At 32.5% G+C, this 18,706-nt stretch overlaps 1 protein-coding gene across 1 annotated transcript in view; it reads right to left on the bottom strand.

Moving 5' to 3' along the window:
* Nucleotides 1–18,706, bottom strand: part of LOC106461943 (AP-5 complex subunit beta-1-like) — a 60,747-nt gene that overhangs the window by 2,993 nt on the left and 39,048 nt on the right. Inside the window, exons 7-8 of the mRNA XM_022389043.1 lie at nucleotides 12,656–12,719; nucleotides 24–188 (exon numbers count right to left, since the gene is read on the bottom strand). Of these exons, the coding sequence (XP_022244751.1) occupies nucleotides 24–188; nucleotides 12,656–12,719 (229 nt within the window). The remainder of the gene's footprint in view (nucleotides 1–23; nucleotides 189–12,655; nucleotides 12,720–18,706) is intronic.

The following is an 18,706-nucleotide window of genomic DNA, read 5'->3' as shown; positions in this document are numbered from 1 at the left end:
ATATATATATATATATATATTTCCTCTCTTTAGCTCTATAGACAATGCTTTTCCACAAAGAATCAAATAATTTTCTTTTCCCAGCACATCCTTTCACTGGAAAAGGAAGGAACAAATTTTCAAAGGAAATGAACTGGGGAAGTGGACTGCTAACATATGTTCTTCCTTCTTCAGTAGTAAACTCAGACCTGAAATCCAGAAAATAAGTCATATTTCATAAAATTATTTGTTTGGTTGATAGATATATTTACTTATGGAAAAATTTTCACTCTTCATCTGCCTTTACTTCAATACCAACCACACAAAAAACATGCTGTCGGAATGCAAGTTACTACAGTGTATTTCTCAACATCTAATTTCTACAGCTTGATACTATCTCTGTTGATAACAAAGGAGGAAACATTTTTCTTATAAGATGAGATGTTTAATAAATTGATCACAGGGACTTTTTAGTTTTGCTTTTGAAGGAAATTCAACTTTTCCATTGAATACACTCCACTCGTTTTCAAAATAATGTATATATATTCAAAACTAGTTAAAGATATGTACACCATAGAGATCACAGGCATATCATAAACACTATATAGTTCTCTTCTTCTAGTCAAAATTCCACTCAAGACTATTCAATTGGTTTCGAATTTCAGTTGATAAGCTGAACTATTTTTCTCTATTACTATCGCCAAACTATTTGAATATAGTTCACTTACTTTATCATCGAGTTACCACGGTTGTATCCCATACTTCTAAAATCGTCTGCTCCTTTTTCTCTATTTGTATTTCTGAGAATTGTCTGTCTATTTGTCAAAGTCCACTGAGGCTAGTTCAATTACTTTAGAACTCTCTCTTTGGTGAAATATATTCTTCTTCTTATCTCTTTCAACACTGTTAGTCTCACTCTAATATATCAATCGTTAGGCCTTCCATTCCTATGACGATTACCTTTGAGTTTTATTTTTCTTTAGCCAAATTCCTTCTCAAAACTTTACTTCACTTTTTCTCTGCTTTGTCTTTGTCTGTCTGCTTTCCTGCTCATCTCACATTATTTATATGTTTATTACTCAATTTTCTGCTCGCTATATCCTCGACATCAATGAGTTACAAACACAATGTACGACTTAACAATTTACATAACTCTCTTGTTATGAACAAAACTAATAAATCATAAAATATTTACTCACAAAACACATTAATCGATAATATCTACACTAAACAATCTTTTATATCATGATATAAGCCCCTCTTCAAGAGAAATATTCACAATATTTTTTTTCACTATACACAAAGACTGTTCTTAGTTCATCCACAAAGTCTGCTCATACAGCCTACACCAGCATTTACATTTCCTTTGTCTGTCTCTCCAAGAGTATGGTCTTCAGTAGGGCTTCACCTTTATATGATCCCTTGTTTTCATCTTGACCTTGTGTTGTCTGAGGTTGGTCTTTCCTAATTTATCTGTAAATTGACTAAGTAGATTTTGTTCCTCTTTCTTCTTCTTACCACTTATTTTTCACTTATGTTGATGTCTTTGTACGTCTCCTCTCCACCCAGTGCTCTTAGGCCTGGTAGGTCCTTATCTTTTATAACAAAGTCATTGTCTTCAATTTCTGCTTCAATGACAGCCACACCTGCCATATCCATCTGTACCTCAATAGCTGCATCTGTTAGGGCATCTTCCCTCTCGAAGAACCTCTTCAATAGATTGGTATGGTAGACCATGGTTGTTCCATCAACTATCACTTTATAGTGCATTCTGCTTACCATTTTCTGAACATTGAAAGGTCCTTTCACTGCCAGGTGAGTTTGTTGTTGGCTGAGGGAAGCAGAACTAAGACCTTCTGTCCAACCTTGAAATGTCGACCCTTGGCCTTTTTGTTATAGAAGTGTTTTTGACTGTCTTTGGGCTTGGCCTCTCCAGTAGAACTGCTTTGATAGGTCTGGTTCAATATTCCTTTCTAGTCCTCTGTTCTGTAAGTCTCTCCTCTTATTGTCTTGTGCTTGGCTTCCTCTCAGGCACCCGTGAACCTACATTCGAAATGTCAATTTTCCAGACTTTCAGAGGCTTGATATCTTGCTTGCTCTTTTTCTTTGAGCTCTTCTGATGACAGCACATACTGCATCAATCTTCTTTTTGTCTAGATCCTCCAAATTCTTACTACCTGGTATGTTTCTTCTCACAAAGTCGTGTATTGGTTCCTTGATATACATGACCTCAAGATCTCCTATATAATATGAAGTATCCACCTTTATTTTTGTCTTGGGAGACTTTATCACTGACCCATCAATTAGCACACACAGACATACCTTACCTGTCATCTGGTTATCAGATACTAGACTGGTTATCACTGCTGCACTACTGCACCCAATGTCTCATAGAACCTTCAGTTTCTTGTTCCCAACATATCCTCCACATATTGGTATATTATGATTTGTTGGCACTTCTTGATATTTGTAACATGCTCCGATCATTATTGGCACTGTTGATCCATTTGATAACTTGAATCAACCATTAGTCGTGCACCGATCAATCCTTCTTTTTTGTATTGAAACTGAGGAGTAGCCTTGGTTCTCTTTCTTCTGGCAGCAACATCCATAGTGCCAGTAACTCTTTTCTTGTTTCTTACCAGCACTGTCTTTGTAAATAGCTCCTGCTGACTTATATTGAGATTTCTGCTTTGTTGGCTGTTGATAGATTTGCACCCCTTTGCAATGTGTCCCATTTTATAACAAACATAATATCTCTTCACCCTTCTGTCTATTAACCTCCTATCACCTTTGGTAAGCTCCTGCTTCTGGCCAGCTATCACTGGTTTCAAATTTAGCTGAATATTCTTGGACTTGCCAGTTATACTACCTCCATGGGCTTCCATATACTGTTCTGCCAGCTTGATCATCTCGTATACTTCTTTTAGTGCTCTCTCCTTTATGAATGGTGACATGTTGGTTGAACATGTGATCATGAACTGTTCTGGAACAAATAGGTCTACCAGTCCCTCAAAACTATTTTCACACCTGGCCATATCAGTCACATATATATATATACATATATATACATATATAAGCCAAAGTATCCAAGTATAGTTCACTTATTTTATCCTATACTTCTCTCTATTTCTTGTTCTTCTATACAATACAGTTTCTCCATTGTCAGATTTGACTCCTCTGAACTTCCAACAAAAACCTTCTACAGTAAGTTCATATCATTTCAGTAAGGCCACTTTTAATTCGTCATAATCCATGAAATCTTCTGATATCATGCTTCTATATACTTGTAGGCCTTTTCCTGTGAGAAGTGGGCTGAGACAGACTGCCAGTCACTTTTGTCCCAATTCTGACTTTGGGCGAATCTTTCATATCTCTCCAGGAAAGCATTCATTTCATCTTTCTCTTCATCAAATTTGGGCAGCTTGGGTCAGCTGGCCCTGACTTCTCTGTCATTCTTGGGTCCTTCTTCCTTTGGTTGGGAAAGCTTTGCAATCTCAATTTGTGCTCTTATTCTCTCTATTTCTAGTCTCTCCTCTCTCTTTTTCTTTTTTCTCACTTTGTATTCCCATTCTCTCTATTTCTAGCCTTTCCTTTTTCTCGTTTTCTTCTTTCTCTCTTTGTGATTTAATTTTTTCTATTTCTATTTCTTCCTCTCTTCTCTCTCTAGTTCGTTATTGTTTAACAAACTCGTAGTTCACTGTCTTTTAACCCAAGACGTTCTCCTATTTCTATCAATTTATCAAAATTTGACATGGTTAATAGCATGATTATAATCTCTAAACTATTTTCATTCCTACTACAGTTGTGCATATATAAGCCTACTTATTTACGCTGTCATTCACATTTTCTTCTATCGTCATTTACCACTGTATTATCCTGGCTGTAGCTCGCCAACTGTCAGAAACTTACATTTTGAGTAGTACTACAATATATATAGGTGTGTGTTGGAGTAAAGATTCTTCTACAGTAGGTGTCTGTGGCTTATTAGCAATAAATTCAAAAATCAATGACATCACTCACTCCACTTGTTTTCAAACTAATATACATATTCAGAACTAGTTAAGGGTATGTACACTACAGAGATCACAGGCATATCATAAATACTATATAGTTCTCTTCTTCTCGTCAAAAGTCCACTTAGGCCTATTCAATTGCTTTAGAATTTCAGTTGACAAGCCAAACTTTTTTCTCTATTAGTATTGCCAAACTATCCAAGTATAGTTCACTTATTTTATCCTATACTTCTAAAATTGTCTGCTTTTTTACTCTCTTTGTATTTCCGAGAATCGTCTGTCTATTTGTCATAGTCCACTCAGGCTAGTTCAATTACTTTAAAACTCTCTTTGACGAAATAAACTATTCTTCTTATCTTTTTCAACATCGTTATCTCACTCTAATATATCAACTGTTAGGCCTATATTAATTGTTAGGCTCATCTCACATTATTCATATGTTTATTACTCAATTGTCTGCTCGCTATATCCTCGAGATCAATAAATTTCATGTGACGTTTGATAATCTCGACATGAGTTACAAACACAACATACAACTCTTACCGATTTATGTAACTAAACTTGTCATAACATTTACACTAAAATAATTGCTTCTAACTCTCGTTATGGACAAAACTAAAAATTCATTGAATATTTACTCACAAAATACATTAATCAATAATATCTTCACCAAACAGTCTTTTATATCATGACAAGGACTCATTTTAGCAAACAAACTTTATAGTAGGCATTTTCATATTTTTCTCTATTTTCAAGATACAGCAACATAATTAGTAAATTTTGAAATATGAAAATATAGACTTGTATTTGTCTATTAAGTTTGGATATTTTAGTAAGATATCAGAAGCACAAGGAAAACACAGAAAACTGTCTAAAGTTTGAACAACCTAGTAAGACAACAGAAACATGAAGTAAATACAAAAAGCTGTCTAAAGTTTGGACAACTTAGTAAGACCAGAGGCACCAGGTAATCATAACATATTGTGTATTAAATTCAGAATATCTAGTAAAATACTAGAAGCACCATGTAAATAGAAAATTGTATATTAAGATTTTGCAGTCTAATGAGATACCAAAAGCGTTAGGTAAACATAAACTGTTAAGTTTGGACAGCTTAGTAAGACACTATAAAACTACCTAAACACTAAAAACTACTAAAATACCAGTAACACCAACTTAACAAAAAAACTATCTATTAAGTTTGAACAGTCTAGTAATACTCCAGAAGCACAAACTAGTAAGATATCAGTAGCACCAGCTAAACATAGAGAACTGTTGATTAACTTTTTCTATGTGGATTAGGTCATTATGACGAGTCTGGGACATTTCATTACGGAAAGCTTGGACTTTTTGTTACAAAAAAACATTTCGTTATAGCATCCAAGTTACTGTCACTTTGTTATGAAAGGTTTCATTACAGGTGTTTTTTGTGATTGGTGAATTTTGTTAATAGATTCATCACTACCTAATTCTAGTACTGGAGGACACGATCTCACCCCTCTCTCACAAAAATTTTCCAGTAAAACATTATATTTTATCTGTTATTTTTCTACCTTAACACTATATGGACTTGGTAAATTTGACCAACTTTGTAACTATCACAAGAAAATTTAAATCACCTTTTTTTTCCTTTCTAGAATGGCTACAGATTGTAAGTGAAAACTACAATTATTTACTCTAAACAACATAAGTCTTGTAACAGTTTAAATCTGTTTTTATTTAATTTTATTGTTTTATTGCTCCTTGAACCATATCTAACTAATAATCCCATGATACAAGTTGTAGGAGAGAGTGGGATACAGCCAGACATAGGGCACAGTGAGACAAAAGCTGCAAAATATTACTTGTGCTGATCATCTAAAGTATTGTATCATATCAGCCATTTTGTAACAGCTACTGGTCCTTCTCTGAACCTCTAGATAATTTTTTCGTCTTTTCTTGATTTTGTATTTCCTCAAAGAAATATAGAGAAACCAATGATACTATTAGTGATTGAAATAATTCTAAAACTGTTGTGAAAATCCACATGCAAAAGTAGCCTGAAAAGCTTAGGCCTTCTGAGAATATACTTGTTTTTGAAAAAATGAACATACAGGGCAGAGTGAGACATAAGTGGGGCAGACTGTCTCACTGTGCCTCAGCAGTGTTTGTGTGTTTCACCATGTTTGAAATTAGAATCAGTTGAAATTTTTTCAGAAATTTTTTCAAAAAGCCCAGATCAGAACCTTTTTTGAAGAATCGATGAGAGAAGATGTTGTACTTGTAAACAAGGGTTTAAGCATCTACAAGGCAGCTAATCAGAAAGGAGCTGCTACAAATTGATCCTAAAAGCTTATGTAACATTAGAAAACTGCTTCAAAGAAGTTTTTTTTTCTTTTGTGCATGGGCTATAGTTAGTTCTAAAAAAATGTGGTTTTCTCTAGTCTGTCAAAACTAATATTGAGCTAGTTTTGATGTCAAGCTTATTTTTATGTTAACTTCTTTTTATTACCACATATCTATATGAAAAAGCAGACACAGATCCAAATGAACTGAAGGAAGCACAGAAGAAAGAACCTTCACTGCAGAAACTTTGGGACAATGCCTGAAAGAAAGTTGAGCACAAAAGAAAGGGGAAAGATACTTATAAAACAGAGAACCAGAAAGAAGTATTAAACCGGACCTATCAAAACAGTGTTATTGGGGAAGTCAAACCCAAAGACAGTCAGAAAAACTTATATAAATATAATAACAAGACAAAGGGTTGACATTTCAGGGTTGGACAGAAGGTTTTAGTTCTGCTGCATGCAGACAACAATAAACTCACCCGGCAGTGGAACGGACCTTTCATAGTACAGGAAGTGGTCAACAGAATGCACTATAATGTGAAAGTGAATGGGAGGACTAAGGTCTATCATGCGAATCCGAGAGAAGAAGACCTAACAGGTGCAGCTATTGATGTACAAATAGACATGGCAGGTGTGGCTGTCACAGAAGTAGAATCTGAAGACAAAGACTTCATAACAAAAGATAAGGGCCTACTAAGCCTAAGAGCACCGAGAAGAGATGAGACGTATAAGGATATCAACATGAGGAAGAGGAACAAAATCTACTGTGTCAGCATACAAATAGATTATGAAATACAAACCCCAGACAACACAAGGTCAAAATGAAGATGAGGGATCCTATTAAGGAGAAATCCTACTGGAGACCCTATGTTAGAGGAAACAGACAAAGGGACTGCAAATGTTGGATCAGACTGTATGAGTAGATTTTGTATATGAACTAAGAACAGTCTTTGTATATAGTAAAAAAATATTGTAAATATTTTATCTTGAAGAGGCATTTATGTCATGATATAAAAAACTGTTTAGTTTAGATGTTATTAATTGATTTATTTTTGCGAGTGAATATTTTATTATTGTTTAGTTTTTGTTATAATAAGAGTTAAAAGTAGATGATTGTAAAAGATTTTGTTAATAATTTGTTGATGTTGAGGCTATTGAACATTGCATGCAATACACTGACATCGAGAATATAGAAAGAGGACAGATGATTAGGTGATAAAGATATAAATAATGTGAGATGAGCAGGAAGCAGCAGACAGTTAATAACATAAAAAAGTAAAGTTTCAGGCCAAGGAAAAGTCTGGCATGAAGTTAAGCACTGTAGAAGTGATAGGCCTAACACATAATATGATAGAGTAAAACTAACAGTAGAAAAGAAGATAAGAAAAATAATTTCATTCCATCAAACCATGGTTCTACAGTAACTGAATCAGCCTGAGTGCACTTTAATAAAAGGAACAGAGGATCTTCAGAAGAAAGATCACCAAATGATTACAGTAACTTGAGCCACAATTGTAAGTGAATCAAGAGAATATTAGTGCGATAGAAATAATGAAGATAGTCCGGCTTGTCAACTGAAATTCTAAAGTAACTGAATAGGCCTAAGTGGATATTTGATAAGAAGGAGAGAACTACATATATAGTATTTATGATATGCCCATGATATCTATAGTGTTGAAGAATTTATTTTACATACATTAACTTATTCTGAATATATATATATATATTATTTTGAAAACAAGTGAAGTGCGTGCTGTTTATTCATCGTTGAATTTATCACTAACAAGTCACAGACACCTACTATAGAAGAATCCTAAGCCCAACAATAATATAGTATATATTTAGATTATTAAGATATATAACCAAAAGCCCTTCATTTTGATAATTGGCAAAAAAGGAAAGTTATATATATATATATATATGTATATTTTATTTAAAATACTGACAACTTTCTTAGGGGATTTATGGTAGATATATTACAGTTTCATGAGTATATCGTCCACTTGCCTGAAGTATGTTGGCTGAAGAGCATCTTTCATAGCCAGCTCTAATGTATGAGCCACACACTATTGAAAAATTAACCATGGTGATTTCTCTTGAAGCAAGCCCTTCATACCACTTTTTTCCCACTATTCACCAAGGCTTCATCTGCACCAAATCCACAAGTTTTAAATACAGCTGATTTTCTGGTATGCTCAGAAAAGCAAAGCTTGATTTAACAGTTGATTTAATTCCTGCTGCATCTGCTTTCTTGACATCTTTTAAATAAAGAAACAAGAGTTTGACTCATGCTCTTCAGAATGATGCAGGTCACAATACAACATATAGACAACCTTTTTCTCTGTTACACTGCATCTGTTGCTCCATCTAACAAAACATTGTAAAACTTTGCTCACTGCAAAACCTTCTCCTGTTTATCTGCTAGATATATTTGCCATGAAAATTGACAAACCCATCACACTGGATGTGATTAATGTATATATCACCAATGTCAATGCAATGATATTTCTCTAACCTAATTAACTCTTCATACACAGTGAGAGGCAGCTCATGTTTTGCAAAAAATATGCAACATCAAACTTTTTTAAACTGTTCTTTTTAGACATCTGTAAAATGAGCAAATCCCTTGACAGGATCAGGTACTAGCTTTTGTGGTAAATGTACTTGTTCTCTTGATTTAAACTCATTATTAGTATAGAACTGGAAAGGTCAAAGGTGGCACTTTGTATTAGAATGGTCTTTTTGGTTGGATAACTTGAAGTTCTCAATGCCAATAATCCAGGCATTTGAAAAGTCTTTTAAAATGTAATACAGCCTTTCCATGTGTCTATCTTTGTCAGTATCATAGCCTAATCAAATGCTACTCTTTTCTTTTGCTAAGTCCTCCTTAATCAATTTTTGAACTGTCACTGTCTTTAGTATACATATTTTCTTCATAACAAAATCCTAGGCTCTGAACATTTCTGAGTATTTATATATGTATATATAGCTGAACTGTTAGAATATTTTAAATTAGCATTTTGAACAAAGAAATTGGTAATGCAGGAAAACTGCAAAAGGCAGCATAGGGACTGGGGCAGAAATAAACAACCCCATACCTAAGTTTTTCTTGCAAGTTTCATCAAGGCCATCAAGCTTGAGTACATGTTCATCCATTGTTTGAGAGCTTTATCAGTGTTGCTTGAGAACTTTTGACTGCTGATTATACTGTACCTGTTTGATTTTGTTTTCAAAGCTAACTGGTCAGATTCACTGGCTGAATATTTGGAAACAACAGTGCAAATTGAAATATTGACTACAGGTACCATACTTGACAGAATGACCAGTACCGACACAATTGTTCCAGACAAAAACCATTTTTGTGCTACATATTGTGTGTCCAGCCACATATTTTCTGATTTGAACTTATTTTGAGTTAGTTAGTGTACAAAACTAGTAAATTATGAGGAGAAACAACTTTTGTGTCTTACTCTACCTCACTCTTCCCTAAATCACACAGTAAATGTGTAGCTCAAATTATGGTACTGAACAATGTAATATACAAGCTACTCACAAACATACCTTGTGGAGAAATGTTTTTATTTTTTGTTATCTAACCTAATAAGTTTCTAAGCATATATAAATTAAACTATGTCTTAGTAATATCTATACTATGATGAGTATATTATGTTAAACTCAAGACACTACAGATGGGTGATTAAAAAGTTGAAAATGAGAAATGCAGGGCAAACAAAGGTCACATTAGACTGACAAGCAGAAATAGAGAATTAGTCTAAATATTTCCTTTTAATTTTAAGAAATTAAAACTTGTATAATATTAAAGTTTGACTTATTAACTTTTATAGAACACACAAACACTTTTTGAACACATAAACTCCATTCACCTTAACACTAAATACAACATTGAACACAAATATAACAAACAGTTGTCTTTTCTTAACCTCAACATTATCAGATCCGATACACATTTGAAAACCAAACATTCACTGACACAGGCCTCTACATTCCCTGGAATTCTGCCCACGAATCCAAGCAAAAAATTAATATACTAAAAAATCTTATACATAGATGAAGAAATCAACTCTATAAAGCATTTCTTCATTCACACCAACAAATTTCCACTAACCATTGTCAAAATATTTCCACACAACCACCAGAACAAAAACCTCAAACTCAACTCGCAAACAAAATTGACACTAATACACCAAACAACAACACAACATTACACTGCAGTTTACCATTTATCCCTGACATCAGCTCAAAAATAATCAATACTTGGAGAAAATTTGCCAAACATAAAATTCTTGTTGATATCGAATTCACCCTAAAACCCAGCACTAAACTAAAATCATTATTAAATAAAAATTACCTAGAATAACACAATTCCAACGTCATTTATAAAATAACATGCAATAACTGTCCAGAATTTTACTTCAGAGAAAGAGGTAGAAAACTGGAAACCAGATTCACTGAACATAATAAAAGTTTCTCCCATGTTTACCACCATTACAACTCAAAAAACTACAGTATATCCAAAGAAAACATTGTAATTTTAAACAAAGAACCTAACATCAATAAACATGAAATAAAAGAAGCTATCTTAATTGAACAAAACAGCCTCACCTTAAATCAATACCCCAGGGTACCAAGATATCTATATTAGACTGTGAAGCAATATCTGGTCATGTGACCTCTTTGTTCTATACTGTATAAAAACTCATGTATCTCTGTAAACTAATTGTAACTGAGGATGACAAGATATTGTCATAATGTCGTACAGTTATAATAGTTTTTTCATTAACCAGTCAAGCTGTGTCAAAGCTTTTATTTTCCAAAAAGTGGGTTCCTTGTTAACAAGTAGTTTAATTAAATTTTGATTGTAACTCTGTAAAAAGTTGTGATTCACACATTTACCCACCTATATCAAGAGGGTTAAAGTGTGGACAGCATAGTAAGATACCATAAGCAACAATTAAATACTGAAGACAAGTAAGATCCCAGTAATGCTAACTAAACATAGAAAATTAGTATGATAACAGTAGCACCAACTAAATACAGAAACATAGTATGATAACAGTAGCACCAACTAAATACAGAAAACTAGTAAGATAACAGTAGCACCAACTAAATACAGAAACCTAGTATGATAACAGTAGCACCAACTAAATACAGAAACATAGTATGATAACAGTAGCACCAACTAAATACAGAAAACTAGTAAGATACCAGTAGCATCAACTAAACACAGAAAACTAGTAACATAATAGTAGCACCAACTAAAAGCAGAAAACTATTAAAATAACAGTAGCACAAACTAAACAAAAACTCTAGTAAAATAACAGTTGCACAAACTAAATACAGAAAACTAGTGAGATAACAGTAGCACAAACTAAATACAAAAAAGTAGTAAGAAACCAGTAGCACTAGTTAAACACAGAAAATTAGTAATGTACCAGTAGAACCAGATAAACACAGAAAACAAGTAAGATACCAGAAACACCAGCTAAACACAGAAAACCATATTAAGTCTGGACAGCCTATTAAAATACAAGAAGCATCAACTCAGCATTAAAAACTAGTAAAATATTAGTAGAAACACAGGAAATTAATAAGATACCAATATCATAAGCTAAATACAGAAAACTGTCTATTAACTTCGGACAGCACAGTAAAAGCATAGAACAGAGCTGGAAGAGTCAAAGATGATTTTTGTTTTTACAACTGAATGCTTGTAAAAGAAATAAAAAACATGGGAAAGTCTTATTCTAAAAGTACAAACAAATATAGCTTTAAGGAGTTTATATTTTCCTAAAATTATAGCTGACTTCACAAAAATTATATTACTTTACATTGAATATTTTAAATTCAGAAATATATATATGATGACATAATGTTTCCCTCTTTAGCTTCTATAATTATGGATATTTGACTATTAATCAATATCTGATTTTTTGACTAGCAGTGAGATTTTTGTTGAAAAAAAGAATTAAATAAACACCTTTCAGTCAATTCATGCTTAGAGTGGTTTCCCAGTATGAGTTTGAACATCAGGCCAACAGAAAGATATATTTTAGAAGTCCAGGTTAAATAATGAATTTCATATAAAGTTATTATATATTTAGCCTGAAACTGACCAAAAAGTAAAGTACAAATAAATAAAGTTTACCCTATACTTAAATTCAAGTTTATGGAATGGCACAGAGGTGAAATATAGGGTAAATATTAAATGGTTATTATAGTTTACTGTACAATATTAATGTCAAAAAATGTTTCACAATGTTTCAGTGAAGAGTAAAATGATTCATGCCAAAGTTGTGTAGGACAGTACCTTACCTGAAATACAGAGTTATGGCAGTCGATAGTTCTGGAGTTATGGTGATGGTGAAGTTTTCAGGTCCTATATTAAACAAAAAAAATTTTGCAAATAAATTTACCATGGTCATATATGTTCTCTACATTTACCATTGAATTATTAAAGCAAAGCCACAAAACTTTGAGTGTAGAGTGAAACATAATCAAGATAATATTGGATTGAAAACAAATACCTTAAAAATGGTTACTGTTAGTTTTTTTGCAATTCTTAACAAAAATTCATTTCAACAATTATCTCACTGAAGGAAATGATTTATGCATGATTTTGATACATACGTTTCAGTTAACAACATTATATAGGAATTGGATTTATTGTAACTTAAGAATTATTTTATTGAGGCATATTATTATTATTATCCATTTAGGCCACCCTTCTGAGTGAGAAGACATGTATACATTTCCATTAAACAAATAAAATTTTTCATTACTAAGACATCTTTCATTTCAAAATAATTTTGGAAAACCATGTTTTAGATGCTTAAAATCACAAAACCAAATCGTGGAGGACCTTAACAACATAGTTATTGCTTTGAAACATAAAGTTAGCTGATATCGGTCATAAAGAGGTATTGACAACCTCTGTGAAATCTCTTTCTGTTGTTTTCTAAGATAATTATGATTGGTAAATGAGCATAGCTAGCTGATACAAAGTTACCATATTGTAAATACTGCAATTTTAAGCCATTAAAAGTGCCTGAAACAAATGTTGGAGTATCGTATTAATTTCTCAACAACATAACTAAATATATTAACAAATTGTAAGTAATCACATCTAAATCTACCAATGGAAGTTCATTTATCTATGTGGAAACTAAACATACCTTGATTTTTTTATTTCCAACATTATTTTTTATACTGTCTTTCAAATGTTTTACAGAAGTGACCAAAGCTTTCTATCTAGTTTGAGCAGAACAGAAGCCTATTTCATGTTCATAATTTATAGGCCAATAAATTATCAAGTATCTGCTCTTTCATATTTAAAAAAATATACAGATTTTTAAACCTTTTTTTATTATATTCTTCTCTCTTAACTATCTTTTCATTCATATTTAAAAGATTTAAATAAAACAACTTATCTTGAGCCAGATAGACTAACAATGGTAATCTTCACTTGTAGCAATTTTGTTTCTGAGACAGTACATGAAATAGGTGGAACTACTGGTCCTACCTGGTATTTAAGGGTTTATGTGTGCTTGAGTAAGGAAGCACATTATGCTAATATAATATCAGGTAGGCAAACAATGATTTATAAGCACAAGGAAAAGTTTTGCTGATTTAGCTTCTTTCCCATTAGCTCCTAGAAACTTGCCAGTTTTAAGCAGTCATTCCAGGTTGGCTGGAATATGACAAACAATTTTGAGGATGTGAGTCAGACTAAACAAGTGATTTGTAATTATTATTAATTTATATTTAAGTCATCTACAGATCAGATTTTTAGATAAAAATTAACAACACAACATTAATTATTTCATTTTGGGCCATTGCCATGTTTGACTGTTAATGTTGCTTGTACAAGCACAAAAAAATAAAAATAAATACAATTTTGGTCATCAATCTTTTTATCTATATATGCATCAGGCCCTCACCCTAACTTTAGAAGACAGTAACAAATAATTGCTAGTTATTTTTTCCCAAAAAGGAAAAAAATAAAAACACTAGATACAATGTTACTAAAAACATCACCTGAACTTATATTAAAGTTTTTCTTCATTACCTATTCAAGCCATCTCCAAGCATTATCACCTGAAGAAGGGTTTAGTTCTTAAAGTTTCCTCACTTTTATTAACATTGTTTCTAGTGTTTCAGTTCTTTTTTTACCACTAGCAAATTTGGGACTGCTACTAGCAACATTAGTCTTCTGTAAAATTAACTGTAAGTGTGTGATCATTAATTATTTCATGTGTTAAATGCTATTAACCATTTATATATCCTGTTTATATGTATATATATATATATATATTCTGTGTAGAGCTGAGCAGTTACTACCTGTGAGCAGCAATTACATCAATTAGTGTCAAGTAAACTAATCAATTAATTGAAATTGTGATTAAATTGATTAATTAAAATTCCAATTCAATTGCAATTATACAAAACCAATCAACTGATCAAAATCAGTGTTTACAATTATTACTGTTTTTGATTATTCCAACAACTGCTTAATTGAAATTATGATTAAAATGATTGTCACAAAGTAATCAAAATTACAGTTTCAAACTTTTACTATTTTCAATTATTCCAAGTAATTGAAATATTGCCACCAAACTTGCTCATCCTGTCTAAGTTACAGCAAAAGCTACTAAGTCTATCTGCCACCATCACAAATTTTGAACTACTGACTAAAGGGAAGGCAAATGGCTGATAGTGGTACCAACTTTTTTTAAAATTCTATATATTTATTTATCTTTTGCTTGTAAGTACCACTGTTTGAGGAACGTTGTACTAATCAATTAATGAAGTTGTTGATTTATCAATTAGCAAATACCACTAATCAGTAAACTTTACTTCTGTGTCATGTTATCTTTTCAAACATTTATAAATATGAAAACATACTTGAATTACATGTAACAGGACTTCTATTTGAATTATTTCACAAAAACTTGGTGGAAACTGGTATATATATATATATATATATATATGCCATATGCATCTGGATTAACAAAGTCTACAGCAGTGGTTCCAAACATTTTTCTAAGGATCAACTGGTTCTGATCCCAACATTTCATGAACCATGTTATACAATATTAACTTTTTAAAATACTTTTAAATTACATTGTAAAGCAATATACTTCAGTAACTACATTTAATTTTTTTTAGCTATCTTGCAGATCATGTGAAATCTCTCTGTGGATCCAATACTGGTCAACAAACCTGTGGATGGGAATCACTGGTCCACAATACCATACTGCTTGTGACAAACCTATACTAAAAAAGTATTTTGTTATTAAAAGTTATGGTTTAAATTTCAAAAGCTGGTGAAGCATTAGAAGCCAAAAAGTCTAACATTTGTATTAGTAAGGGACAAATTAAAAGGAATGTAGAAAACAACAACAATTGCAGTTTATGTGATTTCTATCATATTATTACCTCCAACAAGTAACCACTTCAGCACAGTATTTGTAATGATGCTGTTTGCAAAACTCACTGCAGAGGCCAAATGGTGAGAGTCTATATATGGCTGACCCACTGCTGTCTTGAAAACTAATTAAAGGAATTGAAGCTTTGATTTCCCTATACCTATTTCCTGATACTTAGCCTTATATGTCATGCAGCTAAAACGGGAATTGCAAAACGTGCAAGTGAAACAATCCTTTTTAACTGCACAATTATAGTAGCTTTCTGTGCTTAGAATCTTGCAATATATATACGATTGAAGGGCACTTAAGCATTTCTGAATCTTCCTTTTGAAGTGAGTTACTATTTTTTCTAATGCCTTTTACGTTTTAATGTATCTCCACAGAGAAATATATAGTTTTTCTATTGTTTCTTCTTTTTCCAAACACTTTTTAAGTGACCACCATTCCTTCATTTTTTGAAAATTGGTAGGGTTATACTTTGGTCCAATAGGCTAAGATGCCTTTTTGATTTATTGTATTTAGGCCTTTTTAAGAATTTTATGGGGTCAAAGAACCCAAAAAAATGTATATTTTAGGCTCCAGTGCAGTTATATTTACAACAATCAAGATGAAAATTGGCACAAATATAAATTTTTATGCACCAACACTGCAACATACAAAAAAAATAAAAATAAATAAACTTATCCATTTTGAGGCTTTTTAGGGGAGGTTCAGAGCTCACAAAAAAATATAATTTTGGGTTTGGGGCCAATACTTTGGCCAATTTAAATGGAACTTGGTACAAAGATACTTTTCTACAGACAACACACATTGACGAACAAAATTGTTGTACTTGCCCATTTTGAATAATAGAGTCAAAATGCCATAAAAAGCAATCTTGGGGTTTTTTGACAATTAATCCATCTTATTTGACCAATTTATATGAGATTTGGTACAAAAAATACCTTCTTGCAGGTCCCAAGCAGTAATATAGACAGTTTTTGATTTTTCTGTTTTTACAATTTTTCAGGTAACAAAATAGGCTATGTTGGTGGAGAAATATTGCATTTGCCCCAAAATGTTGGCTTCTTCAATTATTAATGTTGCAATACTAACCATGAATGTGCTAGTGTTAATTTCAAGCCCAGACATGCATGAGGTTTCATAATAAAAAAGTATATAAAAAAGCTTAAGGAATGAATACAATGCATATACAAGAAAATACACGCCCAGTAAAGTGAGAAACATTTTGATATTATAAAGAGTAAACCACTGTTCCTTTAATGTGGAAATGCATGCTACCAAGTCCCAAGGAAAGTGTCTCATCAAGTAGGGATATTGATTTGGCTAGCATAGTTTACATTTCAAACTTTACAAATACATGTGAATTTGCAATTGGATTGGTTAGACATCCAAGCAGACAGAGGTGCTCAGTATGAAAGAAAAATTTTGGTTTAATACAGACAAATCCAGAGTGTTTTCTGATTGCAGTGGAGCTGATAAGTTCCATAAACTTAAAGTAATTAGAGGCAGACGACCCACCTTGGGTACAAACTTCCATCAATTTTTGAGATAAAGAGCTTTGTGACCCAACTAGCTGCTAAGCAGAAGCAGCATCAGTAAGGTTATATCGTTACAAGCAGTGTAGGGTGGAATGGAGAAATTTTTGCTAGTGATATAGAACATAATTAAAGAGGCCAACATGTCTCTGCTTTGCAATCCCAACATGGTCAATTTTGACATAAAAAAACTGAAAACTGTCTATATCACTGCTTGGACCTGCAAGAAAGTATTTTGTACCAAATCCCACATAAATTGAACAAATATGGTGAAGTAATTGTCAAAAAGCCCTAACATTATCCTTTATGTGACATGTTGACTCCCTATGATTACTAAAAATGGGAAATTCAACATTTTTGTTTGTCAGTGTGTGTTGCCTGTAGAAAAGTATCTTTGTATGAAATTCCATGTAAATTTGTTGAAACAAGGCTAAGTAATTGACCAAAACCCCTAAAATTATTGGTTCATATAACTTTTTGACCCCCCCCCCCAAAAAAAAATTAGCATATCCCACAGTTTTATAAGCACAAAAACGTGACATATAAAAGCATCTGTGTACCAAATCCCATGTAAATTGGCTGAAATACATTAGACTAATTGTCCCAAAACCATAAAAAGGTATACTTTTTGTGGCATCTCCACCCCCCTAGAATTACTAAAAATGGGCAAGATCACAATTTTTGTTTGTCAGTGTGTGGGACTTGTAAAAAGTATCTTTGTACCAAATCACATGTAAATTGGTTAAAATATTTTATGAAAACCTCCAAAATTAAGCATTTCTGTGAGTTTGTCTACCCCCAAAAGACTCAAATGGGCAAGTCCAACCTTTTCGTATGCAAATGTGTTGGGTGCATGAAAATTTATATTTGTGCCAGTTTTAATATCTATTGCTTTAAATATGACTGCACAGGAGCCTAAAATATACACTTTTGGGTTCTTTGACCTTTGGCCTTATAAAATCCTCAACCCTTGAAATACTGCAGATACTTCAACCAACAGCTTGGAAGTGCTAGAATGCTCATGGAATGCATACAACTGATAAACTCCATGATAAGAGAATTCACAACATTCTGCATCAACAGAACTTACAATAAACATGAAGATAAATACTGACAATGACTAGACGGCTTTGTTAAAAGTTATCTCTATCATAAGAGCACAGTAACCTTCACATGGACACTCTTAAAACAGCCACTCTAAGGCTCAAGATTTAGTTCAACTATATTAATAATGAATTCACAATATGGTCATATACTACAGACAAGGTTCCAGAATTCATAAGCCATCTGAACAGACAACATCCATTGACACATTTCACAACGGAATTAGAAGAAACCAAACTCTCATTCCTAAATACGTTGGTAACCTAACACATAGCTCATATATATATATATATATA

Source organism: Limulus polyphemus, unplaced genomic scaffold (assembly GCF_000517525.1).
Source record: "Limulus polyphemus unplaced genomic scaffold, Limulus_polyphemus-2.1.2 Scaffold1063, whole genome shotgun sequence".
NCBI classification, from domain to species: domain Eukaryota; kingdom Metazoa; phylum Arthropoda; class Merostomata; order Xiphosura; family Limulidae; genus Limulus; species Limulus polyphemus.
Note: the sequence above shows the minus strand (reverse complement) of the source record. Positions and strands in the feature narration are given on the sequence as shown.